The sequence below is a fragment of the Aptenodytes patagonicus genome, chromosome 10 (genome assembly GCF_965638725.1).
Source record: "Aptenodytes patagonicus chromosome 10, bAptPat1.pri.cur, whole genome shotgun sequence".
Classification (NCBI taxonomy): domain Eukaryota; kingdom Metazoa; phylum Chordata; class Aves; order Sphenisciformes; family Spheniscidae; genus Aptenodytes; species Aptenodytes patagonicus.
The window spans coordinates 20436068-20462480 of NC_134958.1; the positions used below are offsets into that span (position 1 = coordinate 20436068).

General features: G+C 41.9%; 1 protein-coding gene across 2 annotated transcripts in view; it reads right to left on the reverse strand.

The window, feature by feature from the left end:
* Positions 1–21417: 21417 nt before the first annotated feature.
* DAPK2 (death associated protein kinase 2) overlaps positions 21418–26413 on the reverse strand; it is a 53816-nt gene continuing 48820 nt past the window's right edge. Inside the window, exons 10-13 of one of the 2 annotated variants that reach the window (XR_012996203.1) lie at positions 24907–24996; positions 24650–24730; positions 23939–24110; positions 21418–22384 (exon numbers count right to left, since the gene is read on the reverse strand). Coding sequence is in view for 1 of the 2 variants with exons in the window: in XM_076348411.1 (XP_076204526.1) it covers positions 24036–24110; positions 24650–24730; positions 24907–24996 (246 nt within the window). In the remaining variant the exon portion in view is untranslated. Of the gene's footprint in view, positions 24111–24649; positions 24731–24906; positions 24997–26413 lie in introns of both variants that reach the window. The other variant, XM_076348411.1, reaches the window with a different exon arrangement.

The following is a 26413-nucleotide window of genomic DNA, read 5'->3' on the forward strand; positions in this document are numbered from 1 at the left end:
TTCCTCTCTGAAATGGGCATAATGCCATTAGTTACATGTATAACTTGCTTTCCAATTACTCTAATCTTTTTGCACAAATGCAAACTATTACTATACTTTACCATAATTGTTCCATGCAAGTTCCTATGCGTGATTTCTTTAAGAAAGAGGCATAGTTTTGTAAGTCAGAATATAGCATTAATTTTATAAGAGTCATTAATAAATATTAAGCCTAGGAAAAGAAGCACTTCTTTATAGTTGTGATTGTTTTATTTTTCTTTGCAGAATACAGATGCATAAAAATGGTAAAGCTATCCTCAAAACTAACAACATTCGAAGACCACGGTTACACACAGTACTCGGGTAATTCCGCCACATGAAGCCTGAAGGCCTAAAAGATATTTTACAATATCTTGTCTGTACAGCATATTCTAATGCATTGTTTAGCATTCTCAAAAATAATGACGCCTTCCATTTTCTCTAGGAGATCATTCCTCAGATAAAATAAAGATTTTCCAAAAAAATCTTTTTTGGGAAAAAAACACCCTCTATTTTCATCCCAGAATTCCTCTTTCTGAACTTGAGCTACAAAAGCAAGTCATTTTTCTCTGAGTTTATCATCTTTTCCAACTCTGACAGCCATGTCACTTCCTTGCTCATGCTCCATTCCACCAATTCACTAAACTATATTTTTTTTCCTCTTTTCCTATTAGTTATTCATCCAGTCCTCTAACTTTTTTATTTTAGTGACTTTTCTTTGGCTTCTGTCAGTTCATTGATATTTTTCTAGTCTTTAACTGGAAGTAAATATTCTGTTGTCTGAAAGCTGTACAATGAGGAATTATCCTTCTGCTTTCATGAATCAATGACTACTCTGTAAGGCTAAAAGCAGTTTTTCTCTTCCCATTGTTTTCACGTTTCCTCTTATTCCATTTGTTCTTGCATTCAATTTTTTCCAGCAAGCACCACAACACAAATAATACCCTCCCGCACCTTTCACTTTGAGATCTCAATGTTTTTCAAAAGGAATCATCTTTCCCTTAGATGGGGAAAACACAAGGTATAAATAGGATAATTATCTTATCCCAGTATGTCTAGCACAGGTTGTGTTCCAGCTCAGCATGTTACCTAATATTCTACTTTTACAAGAAAACCCCTGCTCATACTGGTCTTTTTAGAAAGAGACTGGTAAAGTTCAAGCATTGCTTTTTTCTGTCCCATATAGCTTCTTGGGCTGCTACCAGTACAATACGTCGCTGCTGCTGGGGAAAGAAGGTGCCCACTCACAAAAGAGGCATGGAAATATAAAGGTCACTTTCAAAATGACTACTGGAAAGAAATCTTTCACATGGAGCACTATAAACATCTTCATTTCGGAGAGGTAAAAAATGAAGTCTAGACAGACGAAGCAACTTTTTCAAGGCTATTCTGGAGTTCCAGGGTATAACTAGGAGCAGAGCCAGGAATACAGCTCCAGTCTCAACAACCCAATACTAGGGTTTAACCCAGAAGTCCAGAGGTCCAGATGTTCTGCCCACAAGCGTCTGGATTTGTATGTGCCATGAAGTCGTGGACTTGACAGACAGAATCACAGAGCAACCAACAGACATTTCGTCTTTGCCATAGCTAATTCAGCCCTAAATCATCCAAAAAAGAGATGAGCTAAAACATTTATATTGTGAAACACTAATAAACACTTCAGCCAATTAACAAGTTAGTAAAAGACCAGTACAGCTGTGCTGATTAGGGGGTAATCTTGTCTGTCCCAAGCTACTTATGCTGGTAAATGACTAGGATTGATGCCATTGGCATCAACACAGAGGCATGTATTTCCACCTTCTGTTCTTGCACTATTGGTTAAAGGCACTGTGGCTCTCTTTATAACTGCCCTTACTAACAACACTCCCCCCCAAAAAAACCACCAAAACCCCACCCCAGCCCTAGAATCAGGCAACAATTTGAAGTCAAGACGAGCCTTAGCATGCACAACTTGAAGATATTAGTTCACTTTTTAAATATTAAAGGAAAAAACTGATTTTCTGGAACCGGTCACATAGCTACCTGCAGCCATTTCTAATTTGTCCTAAATCATCTGAATTAAAGAATTAACTCAAGCCTGAATAATCATCCAGCTGAGAAAAATGTCAGAAGTTGAGCTGGGAACCTGTTTATTGCTTCTCAAAAATGAGTTGAGGTGCGGTTTTGGGGGGCTTGGAGGGGTGGGGGTTAAGTGTTTCTGGTCTTCTGTGTGTTATGGATGTACAGCAAATGCACATTTGGGTGGTTCATAATAATGGGTTTGAGACAGGAAAAGCCAAAGGGTCAATTTTCTGTGGATGTGCCTTGGAAAAAAAGAACACATGCTCTGAAAGACATATTCTGTCCACTTAGCTGGGGATGCTAAATTGCAATACCTGCTCAAGATGGGCAGTACTTTTTGAAGTATATGACCAGAGAGCAGAAGCGTTCTGCCAGGCTATGAGAGAGGACTAAGTAGCAAGGAGGAAGAGGTGAGAAGCCAGTCAATACACTGTGGCAAACTCCTGCACACAGGCTACTTCATGGCTGAGACATTTTTTCCCCCAATTTTTCTAGAAGTGAAAAAGCCAACAAAATCCTATCATAAACATTTTTAAGTAGGTATAGCAAATAAATGGTGATACTTTATTCTTTCTTTAATCCTATCTTCTAAGAAGTGTTTGCTTGGTCACACATTCAGGATTTGGTATAATCAATCCCCATGCCCAAATGCTGTGCTACGGGGCAGACTCATACGGCTGGCTACACTCCATTTGATCCTCCTCCTCACCCCTCCCTCAGCATTCAGCTGACTACTGAACAGGTTTTTCTTGCTGTTATTTTTAATTCCCTCAAGCTGCCTATTTTTGCTCCTTGCCAAACAGCAGGAGCATTCAGCTCCCGAAAGACCCTGAATAGCTGCTGGATGCTGCTGGCTGGGATGCAGACCCTGAAGGTGAGAGCGAGGCAAAGTGTACAGCGCAGCACCCAGCCGCAGGCACCAGAGCAGTCTGGCCAGGCCATGCAGCAGGCGGTGAGCGGGGAGGCCAGAGGGCCCAGCCATCCCACACAGCCTATGCAATGCCTCGTCAAACATCCTTGCATGCCATTTTATGGCCGATCTGCCTACTAGCCCACTTGCCTCCATCCTTACCCACCCCTCCCACTTCCAGGCAGATTTCAGAGACATATTTCTGAACAATATGCAGGGTCCAGTGGGAACTATTTCTCGTGCCAGTTTTTCCTTCAATTCCTGGGGACAAGCTGCTCATCTCAGGGGGCTTCAGCCACTCTCAAATTTCTCCTCTTCATTTCAGAGTGAAATCTGAGAGGAAGTACTGGCTGGATTCAGCGTGCTAAAACCAGAGCCACAGTCTATCTTCAGAGCCAGTCCCCTCTTATCTCACCAGCAGCTGCAGCAATGCGCACTTGATCAATGCAGGTCAGCAGCTTCCATCGGAAGAGTACAGCTATGGTGAAAGGTCTGATCTAATACAAGCTGAACATGACTAGAATAGGTTCTTAATTTTGTGTGATGTTTGGTTTTAAATGTTGCTATAAACATAGATGTAACGATAATAAATATTTTAAAAGAATGTAAAGATTCCATAAGGAAAATCATGAAAAGGGATAGGAGCTGGTAAAACTATTAAAAAAAAAAAAAGGCAAAGTAAAAAAAGAGCAAGACAAATACACAACAACGAATTCAGTTAAGACCCCATCCTACATTTATTTTTGAATTTTCTCCAAATGTACTATCGTAAGTTCTAGGTAGATAGTGCTAAATCAATTTAATTACATGATCACACAGAAAATAGCATTAAAAACCTTTCACTCCTCTTCCCAGGAGCAGAACTGAGCTATCACACAACACCTTACTTTTAGTAGTTTCTTTTTTTTTTTTTTTTTTTTTTTAAAACAAAAGCCTGGAATTCTTCTAACAGAAGAAAATGCACAAAATAAACTAAAGTTTTGCTTTGAAAAGAAAAGCAGTTCCATTATATACAAGTGTTTGGCTAGATGAATAGAAAGCTCTGCCTGTTGCACAGAAAGGGCTGCAAAGGGCATCCTATTTAACCAAGTTAGCGTCCTGAGGAGCAGTCCATCAATACGTCCCCTGGGTAATTTGCACATTTGGGATGAGATGCAAGTTATCCCCATCTGAACTTTCCGGACACCATTTCTGTACTTGGAATGTTAACAAATTGCTAATAAATAAAAATTCTGTGCATAAAGAACTCACAGGTGTGTAATGTGTTGGTTTTTTGGTTTTTTGTTTTGGTGGTGGTTTTTTTTTTGTTTTTTTTTTGTTTTTTTTTTTTTACAAATTCCAAGAACTCAGCAAAAAAACAAAACTCTCCCTTTAACCTGTTTTCTTAGAATATTCAGTATAACTTTTCACAAGATGACATTACCCTAGAAAATGTCACTCTTAAAGCTGTGGTTCCCTCCAGTGTTCCAACAGTTTAACACACCGTTTTGAAGCTTCCCTTAAGCTGTATCACCTGAAGAAATGTTTAGGTATTTTCAAGCCCTCACTCTCGAGGAAACTGGCATGACATCAGTTTCCACTTAAGTCACCAGGTGTACTGTCATATTCACATTCAGACTAGAAGAGCCTAGTTCTGCAGGCTAAAATTGCAGTTTTGATCAGTGACTGAAAAAAGATGTTTTTACAATAAATATAACAAATATTCACAAAATCCCAAATGTGAAATTCTACCAGAGGAAGACAGTTTGCAGTAAACTCAACAAAACCTCAGATCTATGCTACCTGTTTCAGAGCCCTGAATACCATTATCTTGAGACAGACACACACACACAGAACACAAGACACTCCCCCTAATACACCATGACATTCTTCAATAAATTCTCCTCCTTTTAAATTCTCTGTATACCTTCTGGATTTCTCTCTCTCTCATATTCCTATTTCTGAAATACTTTCATTTAGATGAATGTTAGAGAAACCTAATGAATTCTTGATTTCTGGGTGCCAAGCAAAGAGCAGCCTCTAATTCCTGTAAATAGTTTAGTTCAGTATGTTATGAACTAAGTACAGAATACATTTTACGTTATGCAGCACCCTCCAAACTTCAGTAAGGAAGCTTTAATAAAGACAGAAATGAAGCCCTGGAGTTTGCAAGAAGGTCCAGCATTGCCCAACTGCCCAAGATATAATTAAATAAGGTCTTAGGGAAGTTATACAATACTGGGTCTCATTCCAAGTTTTTTAATCCTTAGAAAATAGAATAAAGGTATACAATTAGCTGCAACAGTTGAATACAGCCTTGAAACATCCTTTAAAGTTAATTGATAAATAACCATAACATCTTGTCATTTGTCCATGGAAAATGCTAATGAGATAGTACAAATATAGAACAGCTGCATTCGGTACTGTATTTATATGTGATTTTTTTTTTCTTTCAGCTAATCAGCACTGTATTCATTAAAAAAAGTCATCAAACTCTCTTCCAGTTTAGTAGCGAGAGGCTGGTTTTGCCTCAGCTTAGATGTGTCTATCCCTTGTACAGTGTGTTGTCAACTATAAACAACAGAAATGACAAAGAAAAATGATCCATTCAGGTGATTAAATGCGTGGGAGAATCCATGACCTTCAGTTAAACTAAACTGGTTCAGTAATGTGGATAATATTCAAAATTATCGTTTTCCTTTTTCCTTCTAAAGGAAGTAGCTAACAGGGCAATTTAATTTGTTCAGATTATGTTGTGACTCAGCAGTTTTGATTGGGCTTTTTACAAAAGCTTTCTGTGTTAGGTTGCTTCATTTTATTACTCTGAAGATGTATCTTAATTTTTAAAATATAGCCCTGTTTATGCTGCACATAAGCAATCACAGAAACTATTATTGAATAGTTTCTAGTATGGAGAAGATAAATCAAAGACAACACAACAATATAGTACCGATAAAAGAATCCTCCCCCCCCATTTAAATAACCAGCCAGGGTGACAGAAAAGGAAGCATTAAAAGGGTGAAGGAAGCACCAAAAGGGACAGAAAAATTCTGAAAGGAGCATTTTTTGAGTGAGCTTAGAAATTCACTAGGTCAGTTATCTTTTCCAGCTGAAGCACTCAGTAAGTTCATACTCTCTGCTATCACATGTAGAGTTTATCATATTGATGTACAACTAGATACCTGGTGTGCCAGCCTTTGAAGTGAGGCAGAGGCTTTAAGATCCTTTTTGGTCATGCTCTCACGTGAATTCATATTTCAGAGTGAGGTTATGCAGTGTTGAATACCGCTCCTAGGATCAAAGTCCCAAGCTACGGAATAAAACATAGTAACAAGGCAAGTACCAGGATGGTTAGTTTCAGCGTGGTAACATGGGAATGACAGTAGACATCTCTTTTTTGTTGCTATGGGGTGTCATAGAAATAAAAATTCCTGTTATATTAGAAGGTACCAACCAGGAACATGCCTCAGGACAGTGGATGAGCCCACACCCACTGCCACCACTTACACCTTCCTAAACTTTGCTCCCCCCACTATGCAGTACAGTGACCTTTCCCCACCTCTCCCAGCTTCCCCTCAGTGTCATTCCCCTGCTTCCCTCATCCACAACCCTTTCTCCCCTTTCTAAGTCCATTGTCCAATTTCCTCTCATGTCCATCAACATCTGAAACAGCCCATCTGCGCTGCAAGGCCAGCCAGCCTGCAAATATACTTTATTCCAGTTGGCCCCTGCTCAGTATACACAATATGATCGGTCTGGCAGCCACTGCCTTTCACTGGTGGGGGGGACATCTGTTGTTTAGGCCCGGCATGGAGGAAGTCTAGTGGAACACTGTGTGATCCAGCTGCTTGAAAATGCAACGTGTCCCACTTTAATGCTAGTTAATGTTAGCATCAAGCAGAGGACAGGCTCCAGCATCAGCTGGGTACAACAGAGAAGATGGGGGAAGCACAGGAATGAGTTAGCTTGGTATTTTATTTTGTCTACAATATTTTCAATGCCTGGAGTACAATCTGCCCACCATCATTCACAAGCCTGCTGTAGGATGGATAACTGTACAGAACAGAGAGCAAACTATTTGAACACTCGGAGATGATGCTCCAAGAAATGTCCTTAGCTCTATCTTCTATGTAACAGGTGTCTTAAGAAATACACACCAAGGACCAAAGGAATTAAAATCAAAACTGATGTCACCCTTTCATACAGCAGTTGAATAAAACAATACAAATTAATATTGTTGCTCACATGCTGCTGGAAGAATTATTTTTAAGTTCATGACTGAAAATAATAAAAAAAAAAAGTAGTCATTTGCCTTGGTCACAGTTTAGAAGGGATGCCAAGAGTCATGATACAACTAAACTGAAAGCAGCAACACAGTTAAAGCAATATGGACAACACTTTCAATCATGTTTGCACACTTCAGGTAAGCATGTCCTCCTTGAAACAAAACTGAAAAGCTAGTGTGAAAACTAGGAATCAACACTACAGGAAGGTAATTCAGAAGTAGTGTTTGCAGCAGCAGTTTCGCAGGAAGGGAATTTGGGACCTATGAGTTGAGAATGCTGTCACCAACAGAGAAAATCCTGCTCAGACTATTATTCTGACATTGCTACTGCTGCTGGATTTGAGGAGCACCATCACTGCAGACATGGCTGCACAGTAACAAATCACAAGCCTACAGCTGCTGCCTCACAAAAATTCCTATCTGTGAGTTTAAAGCATTAATACAAAGGGAGAATGTAACTTGAAAGAGATGGTAGCCTGAAGAAACATTCCCAGATCTTGCCTCCAGATTTCAAAGAACAAGGTATAAAGAGGAAACATGTAATACCTGATACTGTAACACTGACCAATTTTTATAAATATACCGGCATGAATAGTGAAAGAAATAGTGATCACCTATGCCATGCCTGTCTAAAAACAGAAATATAGTTACAGTGGCCTGGGCAAAGAGGAAGCTCCCTGACAAAATACATACTTCAACCCAGAGTATTATCTGATAACTGTTTTTCCATTATTGGTAAGTCTTGGGGCAGAAACACTCACACACTGGGGACTGCTAGCGATGCTCTCTAGCACCCCTCTGCCAGGACATGCCCTGGCTCTCACCCAGCCCTTTGGGCTTACTTTATGGTCCTATCCCCTACTAGGGAATTACTGGGATGAAGCTATGCCAGAGTTGAGCACTGGAGAACAGGTTAGGCCATCATGCACATGGAATAGGGAGACGATAAGGCAAAACAATAGTGAAATAACAGGGAGGGCAGGAGGGATGGTACCTGCCTGTCCATCTTTCCAGGCACCAATGTAGGACATTTGAAGCTTCAAACCAGTTCTCATGCCATTCCTGGCTGCTCTAACATGCCTCGGGATCAATGCCTAAATTGAGGCAAGACAAATAGAAAGTCTACAGCGATGGAAAGAGCACAGACAGGGGCTCTTCCCATGAAGCAGGCTGCTGAGAAGGATTTTCAGGCTTTGCAAAGATTGCCAGGGATGCTTAGATCTAAATGGAGAGACAGAGCAGCACAGGTCAAAGATCCTTTAGAAGAGCATCTGGAATAGATGCATGATCCCATCCTTCAGTGAGCTCAAGGTCAGGCTTTTAATTCAATTCTAAATGTTCTTCTCTATCTGAAAATAATGGTTTTTACAGCATGAGGAATCAGGCTGTGCTGCACAATAGTTTCACATACAAATGTGACATGGGAGCACGACTACAGGACAATGTAGGGCAGGAAACAAAAGAAAGACATTGCATCCCATTGAAGCAGAAGAGCTCATCTCAGGCATGCCAAAAGCAATTACTGAAATGGGAAACTGGCCAGCCTACCACAGCCAACAGCTATCCTTACAAAATAGCTGTAGGGCATCTGGACTGCAGCTTTACATTGTTTCAAAGATGGGGCACCTCCAAACACACAATGTCACTTAATATTTTAGGATACTGAATCAGAGAACAAAAATAACACCTAGCAAGTTACCAGCAGCTTCCCATAGCAGTGAATTCTGTATCTTGGCTACAAAGCGATCAGATGCCCAACTTCTCCTGAAGTTACAGTTCAGTAAGCAGTTAAGAAGATTTTAAGCCTATATTTAAAAATAAGCATGAATGTAAGTCTTTTCATGAACGAGTGATTTTTCTGAGCAAGACCCTAGGTGACAAAAAAAGTCAAGTTGATCAGTTTCTTGCTAATCCTTAGAGGGTATTTCACACCATTATGAAAGCTGTCCGTGACTAGAAGGTGCTCAGATGCTATGGTTACAGTCATGGTATGAGATTTTAAATAGAATACTATAACAAATTTGCCAGGTTCTTTTATGTTTTAATTAGCTATGACATTTGAAGACCAGACAAATTTTTATTATGTTATGTCTCTGTTCCACTGATCTTTAGCATTTGGATCAAAAGAGATCTTGACTAAGATTTTGTAGCTGTACACATACTCTGTCTGAAGTAACTGCCCTTAAAAACCACAGTCCTGTTTACATTTTTACTGAACAAAAATCAAAAGTAAATGGTGTGTCACTTCCAAGGTACTTAAGAATTAGCATGTGGTCAGGTGCAAACCACACATCTGGCATGATCTGTAGTGCCTAAGAGTTTAAGTAACAGACTATTTCAACAGAGCGTATGAAAGTTCCAGTAGTCATTAGAAAGAAAAATTGATAAGGAGAGAAAATCATTACTTCATGCAGTTAGAATGATACTAAGACATTAACATGACCTTTCTTCTGGCTGGCAATAGTTGTACATAGCTATTAAGTACAGGATAAGTCTATTGTACGTAAACATTATGGAAGCTTGATGAAAAAGCAGCTGCATAACAAAAATTGATTTGAAAAGTACATAATATTTTGTAACTTTTCATAATTTTCTAATTTTTGCAAATTTGGGGTTTTCAGAAACTTTTTTTAGAAAACTTTTATGTAATCTTCTGTTCCCTGGTTCTCTAGAGAGTCGATAAGCAAAGCTGCTACAAACATAAAAATGCATAAAAGGCTGGGGGTGGGGGGAACCACAAACCTGTTTGAAAGAGTATTTAAATATTCTTAGTTTTCCTTTGTTAGCAAATAAAACATCTTAAGTTGATATTAAATGAACATTAATGTTGATTAAATATGGAAAACTGGCTTTTCAACTGATTCTAAGCTTCCCATAAGAATGCTGGAAGTTCATTTTGCTCCATTTCAAAACAGAGTTTCCATTTCTTCTGAGAAGTTTTACTCTATATTCGGAACAATTAGAGCAAGTTGAATACGTTTTGTCCAGAGACCATGCAGAAGCATGAATCCAATGTCACACTTGAGAAACAGGTAATTTAACAGTCACTGTAACAAAATCAGCATGTGTGCATACACAGTATGAGACTTCTAATTGCTCCTACTCTTATTTTCACTATTTTTTTCCTTCAAACTGAGCAATCCACACATTTTGGTTCCCAAGCAGATGAGAGGCTTGAAATTTTAGAAAAGTTTCTTCTAATGTTAGCAACCACTACAGTACAAATTATTTTAAGAATTCAGAAACAAGTATCCCAAACAAAAACCTTCTCAACCAGACACCCTGAGGAAATTAGAACTCAGTTACGATATGCATGACCAATTCACAATGAAGACCTTTTCTAATATTGTGCATAATGTAAGGACTAAAACACGCTTTTTTGTCATGCATTACAAGTACACAAGTGTAAGCAAGTAGACCACTAAGAAAATATGCATCTTCTTACAGGTGAAGACTATTACTGTATCCAAATACATTGAGTTGTACTAATATGAAGCCTCTGATAACAACCAACCTTTTAATAAGTCTGAGTCAGACCATTATCCTTCTTCTATATGCTGGTCTGTAACAGACTTAATTTCCCACTGACTTAATTCTTATGCAATCCTTTGAAAACATGTAAAGTGCATGCTGCATGGTTGTAAAACACTGTCAGCACAGAGAGAGAATTCTGGTCTAGAAGCACTTATTCCCATTTTGCACAAAGAAAGCAACTGTGTCAAGGTGTATATGGTAGTCAAAAGTTAATTCTCCATTTATTTGCTGACATTTGTTGCATAAACCCAAGTTACAGAAAATACTTAGCATCCCCTCATCTATAAGTGATACAAAGTACACTGTAGGCAACGTAGTTTTATCAGACTTGGCGGTGGGGAAAAAAATGACCAAACCTAAAACAAAATAACAACCGCAGCAACATAAAGCTAGGACATTGATTTCAGCTGTACACCGTTAACCACCTCAGGGTTTTCTGCCTTGTACCCTGCTGTTAATTCCAGCGTTATCTACACTTATCACCAAAAAAACCCCAAACAAACAAACCTGTTCCAACAAGTTTAAAGCCCATTCAAATTCAGAAATATTAAAGACACATTCCCATCATGCTGGCTGGCCAGCATTCACTTAATTACCTCAGGAGGTAAGGCTTGTTGCTTTACAGTCCTGTTTAGGGTTTCTAAGTACAGAGAAAACGAGTGTAAAGAATGCAGAATCTACCAAGTTTATAATTTTATCACATCAGAAGCCAAGCCTTTTCACTATCAAAGAAACTACTAGAACAGGCTTTCTAAAACTGAAATTCATAGTGTATTTCTAAAGAGGGTTTCACAATTATGTCTAAATGAACTAGGCCTTACCACATCCCAATATCAAATTAGGTTTGTTGGTTTTTATAATCAAAGGCTTTGAGATCCAGTCTTATTTTCTAATGAAAGACAGATTTTTTTGTTATCACACCAATATTTTTTTCATTACCACTAATCACTTAGACCATTCCTATATGACCACACTCATCATCTTTTATAAGAAATTGCATTTAAATCAGAACAAATCCCTCCTGATTCTCACATACTTGTCAGGTCAGTAACAACTCCCTATCCACAACAGAATACTGGATACAGTCACATCAGAATGCCTGCCTTCCCTGGACCTGAGTTTTACTGTAGAGTGTAAACTGTAGAAAGCAGCTATTTTTGTCAATCTTAACTTATTTTGATCAGGTGCTCTTTCCTCAGCACAGACCCAGAATGACTATATACTGCATGTCTTCTGTCATTTGACATGTTATGGCCCCAAGCCTAGATATATTTTTCTTAATTACTGCACATCACCTTGGGTAGGCTTAATTAGTTTCAAAGTAGACTGAGAAAGACACTGATACTACACAAGGCCAAGAGAAAGAACATTTTAGCTACCTCTTAATAATACTTACAATACAATGGCTTAATTAAACTCCCCAACAAAAATAACAAAATTAAAGATGTTAACTGCTTTATCAGTCTTAAATTCAGGTGCTGAGATTCAATAGGGAAAGCACCTCTTACAATCCACTATCAGGTCTTAGTACAGGTATAACACATAGCATGACAAGCGCTGCCATGTGAAGTGTATTTACTTGAGTTGGTACCATTTGTATTACTCATGAGCAGTGGAGTGAAATGGAATCAGATTGATTTACAGTCATTTAGGACCACGCGTTCTATCAGCTTTCCAGGAAAGCCTCACTAAGCTCATTTTATGCTCAAGTAGGAGACATGAACAAAGACATTAGACTACCTGTTTTGGGTAGGTACTTTTTTCTTGAGGAAAGTTTGTTTGCCGCTGCCTCAGAGGAGGGTTTTTCACTGATTCTTCCACTAGGGAGTGGAAGAGAATCTAATTTTTTTCACAGATGTTCCCTGATATCTGGGCGCAGCTTTCTCTGCACTTGCAGAGTCAGGAACATAGCCCAAACCCTGCTGGGGACTGTTTAGCAAGTATCTGCCTTTAAGCCACCCTTCTGGAGCCTGAAGGATTCCCTCAAAGACAACCAGATAACAGGACTGACTGAACTGAAAGCCCCGTAGCTGGAAGCCTTGTGTCAGAGGACAGTGCCATTTGGAGTGATAAGAGTTTTATCACTCAGTGTGTTTCTTCCAGGCTACATTTTGCAGAAGTGGCGACAGGAGGAGAAGGAATCATTACATCCACCACAGCCTCAGAAGAATATCTATCTGCCACTTGCAGATAAATAATACCTTGCAGATATGTAATACCTTGTCAGCTGCTTCCCCTTAAATGTACTGTTCATTATATATCTGGATATACATATTTATATATATAAAGCTACCTCCCCAATGAGCACCAAAGGCATAAAGTTGCTTCAGCTGCGTGCAGTGAACCACTTACCTGAGATACATATAGCAACTCCTGAACAACCGTCAGCAACCCCCAGAACTCAGCCCTGTGATTTTCAGCATGTTTTCTAAGAAGCTCCAATATCAGCAAAAACACTATCAAGGACAGGTCAGTTGTATTCCTTTCTAAAATTCACCTGCTGGGGCTGGACTGCTGATCCGTGTCTCCCAATTAACACTGCTCTGCCCAGGGTCTTTCAAAGTTCCTGCAGATCATGCGCTGCAAAGTTTATTAAAGATCAGGCATCCCCTTATACATGAGCAGTAACAACAGCAACAAAGGGAGAGACAGACACTTCAAATCACAGCAGGTCATAAGTATTTTAATTAATGTTAATTACAGAAATTGCTTGAAGCTTAGGCATGACAGACTGCCAGTGCAGATTTTGTCATGACAAGCGTGCATTGCCTGTCCAAAAGGCACTGAAAGTCATGTCCCACACCTGCAGGCAGCATTGCCATTTTTGTCATATTCAGGTATTGTTTGTGTTATGGTTTAACCCCAGCCGGCAACTGAGCACCACACAGCCACTCACTCACTCTCCTTCTCCTTCCCCCCCCCCCGGTGGGATGGAGGAGAGAATCAGAAGAGTAAAAGTGAGAAAATTCATGGGTTGAGATAAGAACAGTTTAATAATTGAAATAAATTAATATTAATAATAATAATAGAATATACAAAGCAAGTGATGCACAATGCAATTGCTCACCACCCGCTGACCGATGCCCAGACAGTCCCCGAGCAGCGGCCCCCCCCGGCCAGCTTTCCCCAGTTTATGTACTGAGCATGACGTCACATGGCGTGGAATGTCCCTGTGGCCAGTTTGGCTGTGCCCCCTCCCAGCTTCTTGTGCACCCCCAGCCTTCTCAGTCAGTAGAGCACGGGAAGCTGAGAAGTCCTTGACTAGTGTAAGCATTACCTAGCAACAACTAAAACATCGGTGTGTTATCAACATTGTTCTCATCCTAAATCCAAAACACAGCACTGTACCAGCTACTAGGAGGAAAATTAACTCTATCCTAGCTGAAACCAGGACAGTTTTTATTTCAGGTTGAAGTTGTCAGAAGACAACTTTTATTGCCCTCTTTTGTTATTAAAAGAGTTTTCTAGCAGCAAATAGTTTCAGTGGTGTGAGTATACCCTGCTTGGTCTACCTTTAACACAGGACATAAATTATTTGCACAGACAGTTCTAAACCAAGACAGGCAGGCTAGGCATGACATCCAGTGGTGAAACAGCCTGTATTACCCCATGTTTCTTTGGCCCATGTAACTTTCTGTTACCTGAACTTCTCAAAAGTGGAACCCATCTGAACAGTCCATTAGGATTTGCCTCACTCAGTGGAGCCAAAGCCATTAAACAGAATAAACGTTACATTCACCATCATGGATAATGGATGGAAAAAAAATTCTCAGTCACATTTGTAACAGTCTGTAGCCTCTTGAAAGGATTTTGAAAACAAAGAGAATGAACATCTGGATTTCTCCCACTGTGACTTTTTAAAGAAATAAACAGCCAGTGCTCCTTGAAATGAAAAATCTGAGTGGAAGTACAGTTTGGGGTGGGGAGGACAAGGCAAGAAAGCTGCTGTGGGAAGAAGAGAGCAAGAACTTCAAAAGCAAGACAGTAAGAAAGGAACCCACATGGTCTTGAAAACATACTCCCTGTTTGATAATTTAGAGAAGTGTACCAGAATGTTTATCTTCATTCTGTTCCCTAGAGATTTTGTTCAGAGGTCTTTTCCTTCCAGATATTCTTACAGAAGGTCACTGCTGTTTCTCAAGCAATTCAGGCCCTGCCTCCCCTGTCCCATCTGCCCCAAACCATCCTGTAATAATATATTCCTAAGTAGAACATATCCATTGAACTTACATTTTCTGCCTCCTCGGCACTTACACTGCAAAAACAAACTTTTCATTTGCATGAAAACTGCATCACTTTTTCCACACTATTTTATGAAAAGTGTAAGCTGGCAGATTTTCCTTAAGAGCACATTGATCTTCTTGATAAAGCTATCTCCAGCACTGTACTGTGCTATGCTATGCAGTCTGTGCCACCTCAGGTGCATCCCACCAGTGTTTGGGAGGCTGTGAGAACTCTTGCACTAAAACAAAACAGCAACTTTGAGATGTGCTAATGTTCAAAACCCTTGGTGCAATTCTACAAGTACTTAATTAGCATATCAAACAAACTGCCCACCCTCTGAAGAGCATTAAAAATCCATGAAACAGATGCTTAAGAACAACCTTGCAGTCCCTGTAGTGTGGTTCAAGGCAAAGGTGTAGTTTTTGAACTAGAATATCTTAGGTACTAAATGCAGTGACATACTACACCAGGTTAAGCTAAACGGCTGGAGATGTCATTCCTGAAAGACACTGAATGCTTTTCAGCACCATTTAAAAAAAAAAAAAAAAAAAAAAGCTTTTCAACTGCTTTTGAGCACCTTGTCATAGGTTTGAAATCATTCCAAACATGATAGAAAAAAATTTCCAGAATTCTTAATGGGTCCTAGATGACTCACAGAAAAATGTAAGGAAGGTCACACTTACTAGCCAAAGAGAAAAAGCAAAGATTAAAAGAGGATTCTAGCCAACAACACTTTCCTAAGAGGGCTCCGGACTGAAATGAGGCTGCCATGGCAGTAGCTGTCAACTGAGGCTCTCAGATCACTTTTACATAAACAGTTTATATCAAGAATCAGCAAGCATGAAGGAAAGCAAACTCCTTCCTCTCCCAATCGTTCCCTCCTCTGCTAAAGGGAAAAGACAAACCCTCCTAGCAACAAAGTTCAGTGGTTAAAAAGAACAGGCTGTAGTGTAGCACTTAGACTGGCCACAGGTCTCTGCTTTGCCACAAAAACAGAAGAATGATTAGGGCTGGGTAAGCCCTTCAGTCATTATTTAGTAGGCACTTAGACTCCCACCCTCCTCCTGGAGCTCATGGAGCGGGCAGAAAGCACCTATACTCTCTCTATATTACCTTGCTATGGTTTAACCTGGCAGGCAGCTAAACACCACACAGCCGTTTGCTCACTTCACTGCCCCCCCTCAGTGGGATGGGGGAGAGAATCAGAAAGAAGAAGAAAAAAAAAAAAAAGTCAAATTCATGGGTTGAGATAAAGACAGTTTAATAGGACAGAAAAGGAAGGGAAAATAATAATAATAATGATGATGATAAAAGAATATACAAAATAAGCGATGCACAATGCAGTTGCTCACCACCTGCCAACCAATGCCCAGCCAGTTCCTGAGCAGCTGTCACCACCCCCCGGCCAACTCCCCCCAGTTTATATCCCAAGCATGACGTTGTATGGTATGGAATATCCCTTTGGCCAGTTTGGGTCAGCTGTCCTGGCTGTGCCCCCTCCCAGCTTCTCGCTGGCAGGGCAGGAGAAGCTGAAAAGTCCTTGACTAGTGTAAACACTACTTCGCAACAACTGAAATATCAGTGTGTTATCAACATGATTCTCATACTAAATCCAAAGCACAGCACTGTACCAGCTACTAGGAAGAAAATTAACTCTATCCCAGCTGAAACCAGGACAACTTGAAGAAAGTTAGGTGTTCCCAGAAGCAGTGCGATGAATGTGGAATTACCCCAGAAAGACACAAGGAGAGGTTGAGGAAAAAAAAGCATACCCAAAACCTAACTCTTCTTCAAGGCTCCTTTCCTTCAGTGCTGTACTGGACTGTGAGTAAGTGACTATCTCTGGAGGCAGCCCTGAGCTGTCCCCTAGAATCAGGCACCAACCTTCTCCTGTGGGGAAGGTCAAGTCTTTCATTCAGCACAACTCCAAGAGGTGCTGCTGCTTCTATATCGCATATGGGACTTAGAGGTTGCTCAGACAGTCTGAGCAGTGCTCAGGTGCTGCTGCTTCTATATCGCATATGGGACTTAGAGGTTCCTCAGACTTCAGGTTGAGCATTTTTCTCTACCCCAGCCACACAAGAATGATTTATGTATTTTAGCTTAAAATGCGTTGAAAGCACATACTACTGCAGGCTAAATGGCCTCAGCTTTCAAAGCAAAAGAAGGTTACATCAATTGATTCCGAGCATTGAGACCCAGGAAATCAGTTGTGCAATGTAGATATTAGCTAACTAGGAAGAGAAACTACAGGAAGGAAACAAGCAGTTACTGCTCCAGAGAGCAGAAGCTGAAGGACAGATCTCGTTCAACCTCACTGCATGCAACTATGAGACATCTCTGCATGCAGAAAACATGGATCCCCCTCCTGTAAGCAGCATTACCCAGGTTCCCCTGACTGTGGTCTGAAAAAAGCTGCATCTATCAACTATGGCAAAAGCCAAGGTACTTGTAGCTCCACGTGCATGACTATTCTTCTCTCTCCATAAGAAACACCAGTATACACTTGACAAGAAAATCATTAATTGCCTTATATGCTCTAGAAAGCCTAAAACTAGAGATCTAAATCATTTTATACAGCTTGCCCTAACTGCTCAATGATTTCATTTACCATGGTCCCATTTACAATGTAATTATAGTGATTTTGCATGAGTAACTTCAGAAAATCGTATGTTCTCCTGTACAATATCTCTCTTCCAGCATTGTGCATGTCAAATGGAATAGCTCTATGAATTCAGTCTTTAGGATAAAAAATGAATCATAAGTAAATTTAGGCCAGTATTTGCATAACAGCACATCCCTGGGCCCCAGTCGCAAGTCTGTTAAATAGCAGGCTCTACTTCTGGACCCTGGCATGACAGACCATTGCTGTGAAGTGATCTGCCCCCAGTAACTGGCTTTGGATCTACTCCAATTACAAATCTGTCTTCTTTATATCTTTCTAGATGTTCTACAGACTCCTGTAGGATTCCTTCCCGGCAGAATAACCAAACACCAGGAAAGGATCTGGAGTCTCCAATTCATTGATTTGCCTCATAACAGTATAAATACAGGCACAGATACACGCTGTGCAGGGAACACTGCATATTTAAAAATTGACTTCTACTACCACTAGCTTGCAGAGCGCTCCTGTGTCAGGCTGAGAAAAGCCTTTCTTCTTGCTTTGATTCAGGTGCAGATGCGGGGAAATGGAGTACTCTAGATGACAGAGTAGCATTACATATTCCCAACTTTTCATGATCATGGGCTTTGAGCCAGTCACATTTAAAAATCGGACTTCGCTTGTTGCAGACTTTTGAGGACTGAACTTTGTGTGCTGCAGCTTTTAAAGGCCCAGCAGGAGCCGAGACAAGACTAAGGCTCAGCACCGAGACCAAAACTCCATCCTTACATTGTTTTCTGTTATTTGAATTGCATGACTAGGACTATACTTAATTTAGCATTTCCTGTCCTTTGTCAACTGAATGAGAAGCTCTAAGCTAAGTATTAGAGAGGCTTTTCCATGTTTCAAAACAATATATCTAATGAAGTTCAAATTTCACACCAATACATTACAACATATTTTAGGTAGATAGAGTAAAAAAGATTTAAAAGGCAGGAATTACTTAAAAGCTTTTTTTCCAAATAATTGTTATATTAAGACAATTTACACACACTACTACAGGATACTTCAAGCAATCATTTTTAACAAAGCATCATATATAGCTCATGAGGCTCATCCTTGGGAAAAAAGTATCTTAGGAACTATTGATGTGACACAATTTTTCTTACCTGATTTTGTTGCACAGATACCTCCCACCCTAAAAAGGCCTGTGACTGAGCACAGTTCCAAGTAGGATAGAAAATGTTACACCTCTCAGACTGATGGTCACATATTGTAGCAAAATGCTATAAAAAGCTAATGCTCAATGACACGTCTCTTCACCTAACCCCTCAAAAATAACACCAAACTACACCAGCAACGACACTGTGAGGAGAAACCCAAGAAGCTGTCTGCCATGCAGAGCTGCAGGTAGAGCCAAAGGTCCATGCTATTAGGCCTCTGAATAACCTAATAGCCTCATCTTTCTGTCATGGGGTACGCTGCGCATAGGGCACGGTCACAGGCTTCCTGTGCAAACACCGCCCCCAGACCCACAACCAGGCCAGCCATTCCTTCCTATCTTGTCACACAGCCAAAGCCCATTCTCCACCCCATCAGGGCTCCTCCCAAGGCTCTTCCTCAAACCACCCTTCCCTCAGTAAAGTCACTCACTCTGATAAGGGCCATGACTTCTTGCCCGTCTGAAACCTTTATGTTCTCAGCTCATCACAAGCTCTGCCTCCAGCCCAAACTTCTGCCCCTGTGCCTCAGCAACACACCTGGTCACCCCAGCTGGGGCACGGCTCTGGCCATCCCCATAGGCACTCCAGTTCTTCCTGCCCCAGCTAGATGAGGCCTGCTGTAATATCACTTCATCAGGCTCATGATCATCTCCAGGTGATGGTGCCCCGCCATCCCTGCCCAACAGTAAGGTGTATCTGGCACACCGCTGCTTTTAACTCCTCTCACTGAAACATGCATGCTGAAAATAACACGCTACCTACCACTTGAGCACTTAAGTTGATAAAGTTTGAGGTTTATGCGAAGACAGAGTAGATGTTTAAGTGAAAAATATGGAGAATGTCAGCCAATTGACAGAGTGACCATACGGAAAAGAGGTAGAAGAAATGCCTCTGAGTCCTCTTCAATTCTCAGCCAAACACTGTTAAATGTATACCTTTTTTTTTTCTCTCCCTGCCACATACAGCTTCCCTGATCTACATACAAATGTGGATAGGAGCAACACCTCTTATTAAAAGAAAAAAAGTCACCAGATGCACAGTAAATGGAGTCAGACAGCACAGACCAGAGGTAACGCCAGAAACAGTGCACAGAGCTTCTGGGGTCAGAAGGAGCCAGGCTTACCTCACTCCCTGAGGCTGCAGGACACAGGGGAGCGGCATAAGGACCTCGATCCTGAAGAGGAAGCACAGTCCATCACGGTCCAGCAAGCCTTCCCTCTTGCTTCAGCACGGGGCTAACAGCAAACCTACTAGCCCTCCCCGGCTAAAAGGCTAGCTGGTGCTAAGGCGCCGGCTCCTCCGCAGTCCCACGCAGCACCACAACGGTCCTCCCGAAACAGGCATTTTGACCTGCTTTCTCCGGGAGCCCACCACCCTTACCCCTAACCCAAGCTGCCTGTGCTTGCAGCGAGCGCCAGCTGCCCGCGGGGTGTCACCACAGGTGCGGGGAATAACGGTAACGGCTGCTCCAGAGGGCCCCGGTGCCGCTGGCCCGGCCCCCGCTCCCGTGAGGCTCCTCCAGGCACGCGCCCGGCACGAGGGCGGCCCCTCACGGCAGCGCCTCCGTGTTCCCCTCAAGGACCCAACGGCTGAAGCCTGCGGCTGCGGCTCCAAGCCCCCTCCCGACCCCCGGGCTGCGTCCCCGGCAGGGAGCCCCCCGCCCCGCCTCACGGCCCTCTCCTCAGCCGCCCACCCCCGAGGGAGGGAGGAGGGCCGCGGCCCACCGCAGCCGGCGGGGCGACCCCGCGTACCTGCTTCCCCGGGGCGGCTCCCGCCTCCGCCCGCGGCCGGGGCGGCCGCGAGGGGAAGGCGGGTGGCCCGGGCCGCCACCCCCGCGCGCCGCAGCGCCCCCTGCCCCCGTGCCGACGGGCAGCTCAGCCCCTCTCGCTGCCGACGGGGCTGCGGCCTGCCCGAGGCGCGGCGCGGCGCGGCGGGGCCTGCGCCCAGCCCTCGGCGAGCCTCTGGCCTCCTGCCTCGCTCAGGTGCGTTGCCCGAGTGCTGCACAACAGCGGCGGGAAACTTCCCTGCCACCGACACTCCAGACTTCACAGGGGCGACAGAGGGACTGGCCTCCCCGGAGAGGCAAACTGGCACCTCACCGCGGACCCCGCTTACCTTCTTCAGACCGACGCGCCAGCTCGTGTGGAAAGAAAGGAAGAAGAGACACTCGTCCTGCTTTGCAAAATTTTATTAGCAAATCAGAACAACAAATATATTTGTTGGTTTTGACAGGCTGTACTATTTCCAAGTACATAAAAATCAGTATTTCTCTTAATAAAAATACAGGCACACAGATTTAAAAACATCACCACTAAAATAACAATAGAAAGTCTTATCTAAATTTTAATAAAAATACTTGCTTTCTTTCCAGGCTATCACTTCACTTATCTCCAGGTTCCTTACTGCTCAAAAATAATACCCAGGAAATAGATTTTTCTCCCTCACCAAAGTAAGTTCTGTAACATAAATTGTTTTATTGCAGTGTACTACATCTCCCCTCCCACCCCCCCCTCCCTTCCATGCTCCCTTCCCCCGTCCCCCCCCCCCTAATAAAAGGAACCTCTAGGTTGTTCTTCAAAAACCACCCACGGTATGAAACTCACCCCTGCACTGAGGAAGGTGTCCTCCAGTGCTGTAAACAGAGTTTAATTAGACTATGCCCCCCTGAAGCGGGGCTGAATTTCCACCTCAGTGGAATAGATAGGGTGATAAATACAGAGAACGCCACATTAGGAAAAACACAGTAAAAGTTCCTAATAAATCGCAGACATTAGTCCTGAGAACAAGAGATTATACACTCGCAGCGTACTCCTATCTGGAACAGTCAGGGAATAGTTTGGCTTGACACGAGTGCTGCTTGTTGTGGTTTCTGTGCAATGAATGCCACATTGCTCGGGAGCCACGTGAAGCTACGAAACAACTGAGTGCCGTAGAGAAAGGCCAACCCTGCTGCTCTCCCGTCACTAAGCCAACGCTCCTGTCCTTAGCTGACCTGGGCAAAGAGATGACTGAAGACAAAACACCATGAACTGTCTGTAATGTCTTTGTTAAAACACCACCTTACATCTTTTATTAACGTAGAATTAATAAGCTGGAGCTTATGGCTTCACGCTGCCTTGCACTCCTCTGTCTGCCCTTCTACTGCATCCCATCTTGCTCAATCGTTGCTAGGATTTTACATAAGAAGAATGACCTCATCTCCACGAGAGCACAATTCTCATGAAGCAACCTAACAGCTATTTTAACCAGGGCTTAATTTTCAGAAGTGCAATTTATGTACACAACCCGCAATCTCTAATTTGGAAACTGAAGGTGTTTTGAAACTCTGGGAATTCAGAAAAATACCACTGGCTCAGAGTTTATTTGGTTTTTCATAGCCCAGGGAATGAACTAATTACCGCTCCCTCTTAATATATATATTATTACAGCACTTTTTGAGGATTCTGCCTTAAAAATTACACGGAAAGCTCAGAAATACACCTTTTAATTGAATGTGAAGAGAAGCCCATGCGCTGCTCCTTATCCCTTGACCAGGCACACATCACAGGCTATAGCAGCACAAGACATGAAATAAAAGGAAATTAAATAAATAGTATCAAAATGCAGTGCCATATTTGCCGAAACATTCATTCTCCTGCTTCCACAATTCCTATACCTACATTCTCTTTCACTTCCTTCAACCTTCCCAGTCCAGGTTCACCTCCACTCCCTACCATGTCCTTCTCATGCTTGTTCCTCTCCACTGCTTTTTTCCCCCACCATCTCTTTCATTTTATGTTTCGTCCCTCAAATCCTACTTTCTGCCTCTCTCCTCCAATGCTTCTCATCCGTTTCCTTCCTTTCATAGAAATACTTTCTCATCAACTACATTTTAGTCTCTGCTTAAGCAAGGATACAAAGCTACAAATAAAAGTAGCATGTTTTTATTTCTTTCTTAGAAACTGGAAGCCAGGCAAAATTAACCTGATACTAGTTTTCAACACCAGTTCACACCTTCAGCTCTAAAACCTCAGCCTAGAAGTGACAACCATAAAGCCAACGCTTTCTGATTTTTAAATTATTAAATGGCAAAATAAATACGAACTAATATATTCAATGAAAAAAATAACCTAGTCTATGCACAATTTTTGGTACCAATTGACCAATACTGGCTTAGAAATTAATATAGTTAAAATGATGCAACTTCCTAGCACAAAGACGTTACATCAATATCAAAGTGCTTACTTCCTCAATTTTGGATACAACCCCCTGAATAAAACAGAGATGTTTGCAGTTTGGGTTACATGTAACCAGCACCTATACAAATAGGTGTTAATGAATCTCCAATTTGCCAACAATAAATTAAAACAATAACTAAAGATAATAAATAAAGACTATTTCTTCATATACCTTGGGTTTTTAAGTGCCCTGTTTTGGTGAAGCATCCTGCCATCATTCTGTAAAAACATTGTATTTGGGTGCATGTAAGTCACTACAGAATTTTTTCTCTTTTTCATCCCAAAATTGTCCTGGCCTATCTCATCCTCTCAGTGGCCAGAATCAGTTGTACTCAAATTGACAACGGCAGTTGTGTTCGTCTTCAGCCAAAGACGATGGCCAGAGCACAATTCTTATTGCAGTACAGAACTGTTTACTGCTAGGTTCATGAAATCAAGGTTATGATATGTAATGGCACTATGATTTTTCTCTTCAATAACAGCAGTAACAGAGTACTGCACACAGCTAATAAAACCTATCAGATATCTGCCATCAAATATTTATGCTATTAACAAATATAAAAACTGTATTTAAAAATTTCCTTAAGACTCAATAACAATTTCCCTGACTGAAATAATGATGCACAGAGTCTTAATCATTGTGTGGAATGTGAATTATTCTGCAGTAAAAGAATACCAGCAGAAACCCTACGTCCTGAGTGCAGTTGATACCACAAATAGATTGAAGTATCACTGAAATGCTCAACATATAAAAGTACTCCAATCGGTGCTTGTGTTGCAGCATTTCCCTGGGAATCTGGATCCCAAATTTCCTAAAATGCTCAGAAGGCATTTAATAACATCATCCAGGTGTTGGTGTAGTTTGAGAAGTGAGAAGCATCATACCAAGGATTCAGACAAGAAGTCAAGGTCTGCTGTCACGGCTGCTTTTTTCATCAAGGATGAAAGTTTCCCGTCTCCTGCCCGTAGAATTCTCATTACATTATGATAGGCTGCTTCTCCTCTGATGAGTGGCTTCTCTTTGTGAAAGATCCTCACTGTCACTTTCACAGTTTCTCTGAAATAGAAAGGTCACAATGTTTCAGTCACGTAAATGAGATACCATACTCCTAAACACAATGTTCTAATATTATTAGTGTATCATCTGTCAAGAAAAGTAGAGCTAACAGAAATCTCAGAGTTTCATTCCAGAAGGCGACATGCACTGCAGGGGTCCCCCACCCTCCATCACAGAGCTGGTCACAAGAGCAGCAGTGCAGACTCTCCCCATGACTGCTCATTTCTCAGTCAGACAGCACAGTCACTGCTACGGTATCCAAACATAATCTGCAGCCTCCACACTGCTCCTTTACACAATAAATGTGGCTAGCACCTAAAGGGTTTATAGAGTCACCGTCTCTCCCTGCCCAACATTTCTGTCACAGTAACACAACTTACAGCAGCATTAAAGACACACAAGGGATACCACGGTCCCGCCTGGTTTCCCACTCAAAACCATTGCCATCCTGTTGGGCTGTGCATCCATATAAGGACAGCAAAAATCACTGCACAGTAAAATCGGTCCTTCTCTTCCTCCCCTTTGAGAAATGTACCTACCAAACCTTCATCCTGTACTAGGACCTTTTTCACCAGCGAACGAGATAAGTGGTTGCACAATGAGACAATACGGTAAGAAAGCTACGGAGAGAGAGAAGAATGAGAATTTGACCACACATATGCAGTGCAGACATATCCAAACACATTTCATTTATCTACTGCATATTACAATTTTACACTCAAGCTCTATCTTGCCCTCTGATCACATCAGGCTTGGGAAGCCTTACATGAGAAGGATTAAAGGCTCGCTGTCATACCTTCCATCGCCTTCTAGCATATTGCCTTTTGAAGTTTTCCATGTTAACAACAGATGCTTGCCGAACGAAAGCCTGTCGCTTGTCCACTGGCTGGAAGATAAGAGAGCAATTTTATTGCTTGGCTTCCTTTGGTGCATGAAATAAAAAAGACTCTTCATGTGCTCTGGAGCTGGCTGAAAAGAATGCTGGCTGGGGAAGCTGTGGATTCATACAGGTAAAAGCAGAAGAAAAATAATTAAATCTAGACCACCCTGTGCCTGGACAGGACCCCTTTGATTTCAAACAAAATCCTAAAACTAGTGTACAGCCAGTGGTCACACTTGGCCCTGCGCACAACATTGTTCTGAGAAGTTGCACTGCTGCCCCTTTCTAGCCACTCCACCTGGCATGAAAGGTGTATCACATGGCACGGACTTTGCTCCAGCCTCCACTTCTGCCTTCTGCTTCATAATGATTCACATAAAAAACAAACAAAAAGTCTGGGAACGGCTTTTCTAGCCAAAGGACAGGATGAAGGACAGCCAAACAACAGAGACACATAACTAAGGGTGCTAAGAGGGTGCTAAGGCAATGCTTTCACTTTGTAAAGTTGCTAAGGTGCTTCTCAGTGCACACCTGCACCATCTCCACTTTCTCTGGATTGAGCTCATATCAGCTGGCCTTTATTCATGTCCCTCTTTCTGAAAGGCATTGGGAGAGCAATGAAAAGGTTCCACAGAGGCCTGACAGAAAGGAGATGGAGCTGTCGTCAGCGCATCAACAGCACTGCAGCACACTGCTGCTCAGGGGTTTTGCACACGCTTGCTAGAAATCATGACAGAACAGGACTAAACACAGCATCATCACAGTTAGGTCCTGTGCTACCTTCTAAATTTTCAGATAGAAGCTTGCACATTTTGCCCTTTACAAGGATATTTTAAAACTAAAGATACATGAGGGCCCTTTCCGAACTTCCAGCATGTGGCTCTTCATTTTATTCTAGCACATCTTTTCTGAATTGTGCTCTTACGGATTTTTCTTTTACCAGGCTGATTTAAACATCACAGCTAAGTTTGAGGCAGTCATTTCAGATCTGAACATGGAGAACATGTGAATTCATGTGAATGTGAAATATGGAATAACTTCAGAGAGCGCTAGCTGTACTCTACAACCCAAATATTAAACTAGTACCAGAGAGTAGCCCTTTTCCTGTGTCTCGCAAAGCGGGTCAATAAAACCCTGTCTGCTTATCAAAATCTCAGGAAGGCTCAAGTAACCTGCCATTGTAAGTAATCTTCTGCAATTAGTCTGAGATTGACAGATCCCAAGCAAAATTAGAAGGTGGCCCGAGAAAAGTAAATCCGTGACCAGCTTTGGTCAACACTGGACTCACCAGGAACTACAGAATTGAGTTTGGAAGGGGCCTCTGGAGATCATCTAGTCCAACCCCCTGCTCAGGGCAGGGTCAGCTACTGCAGCTTGCCCAGGACCACGTCCCACTTGGGTTTCAAAGGATGGAGACTCCACA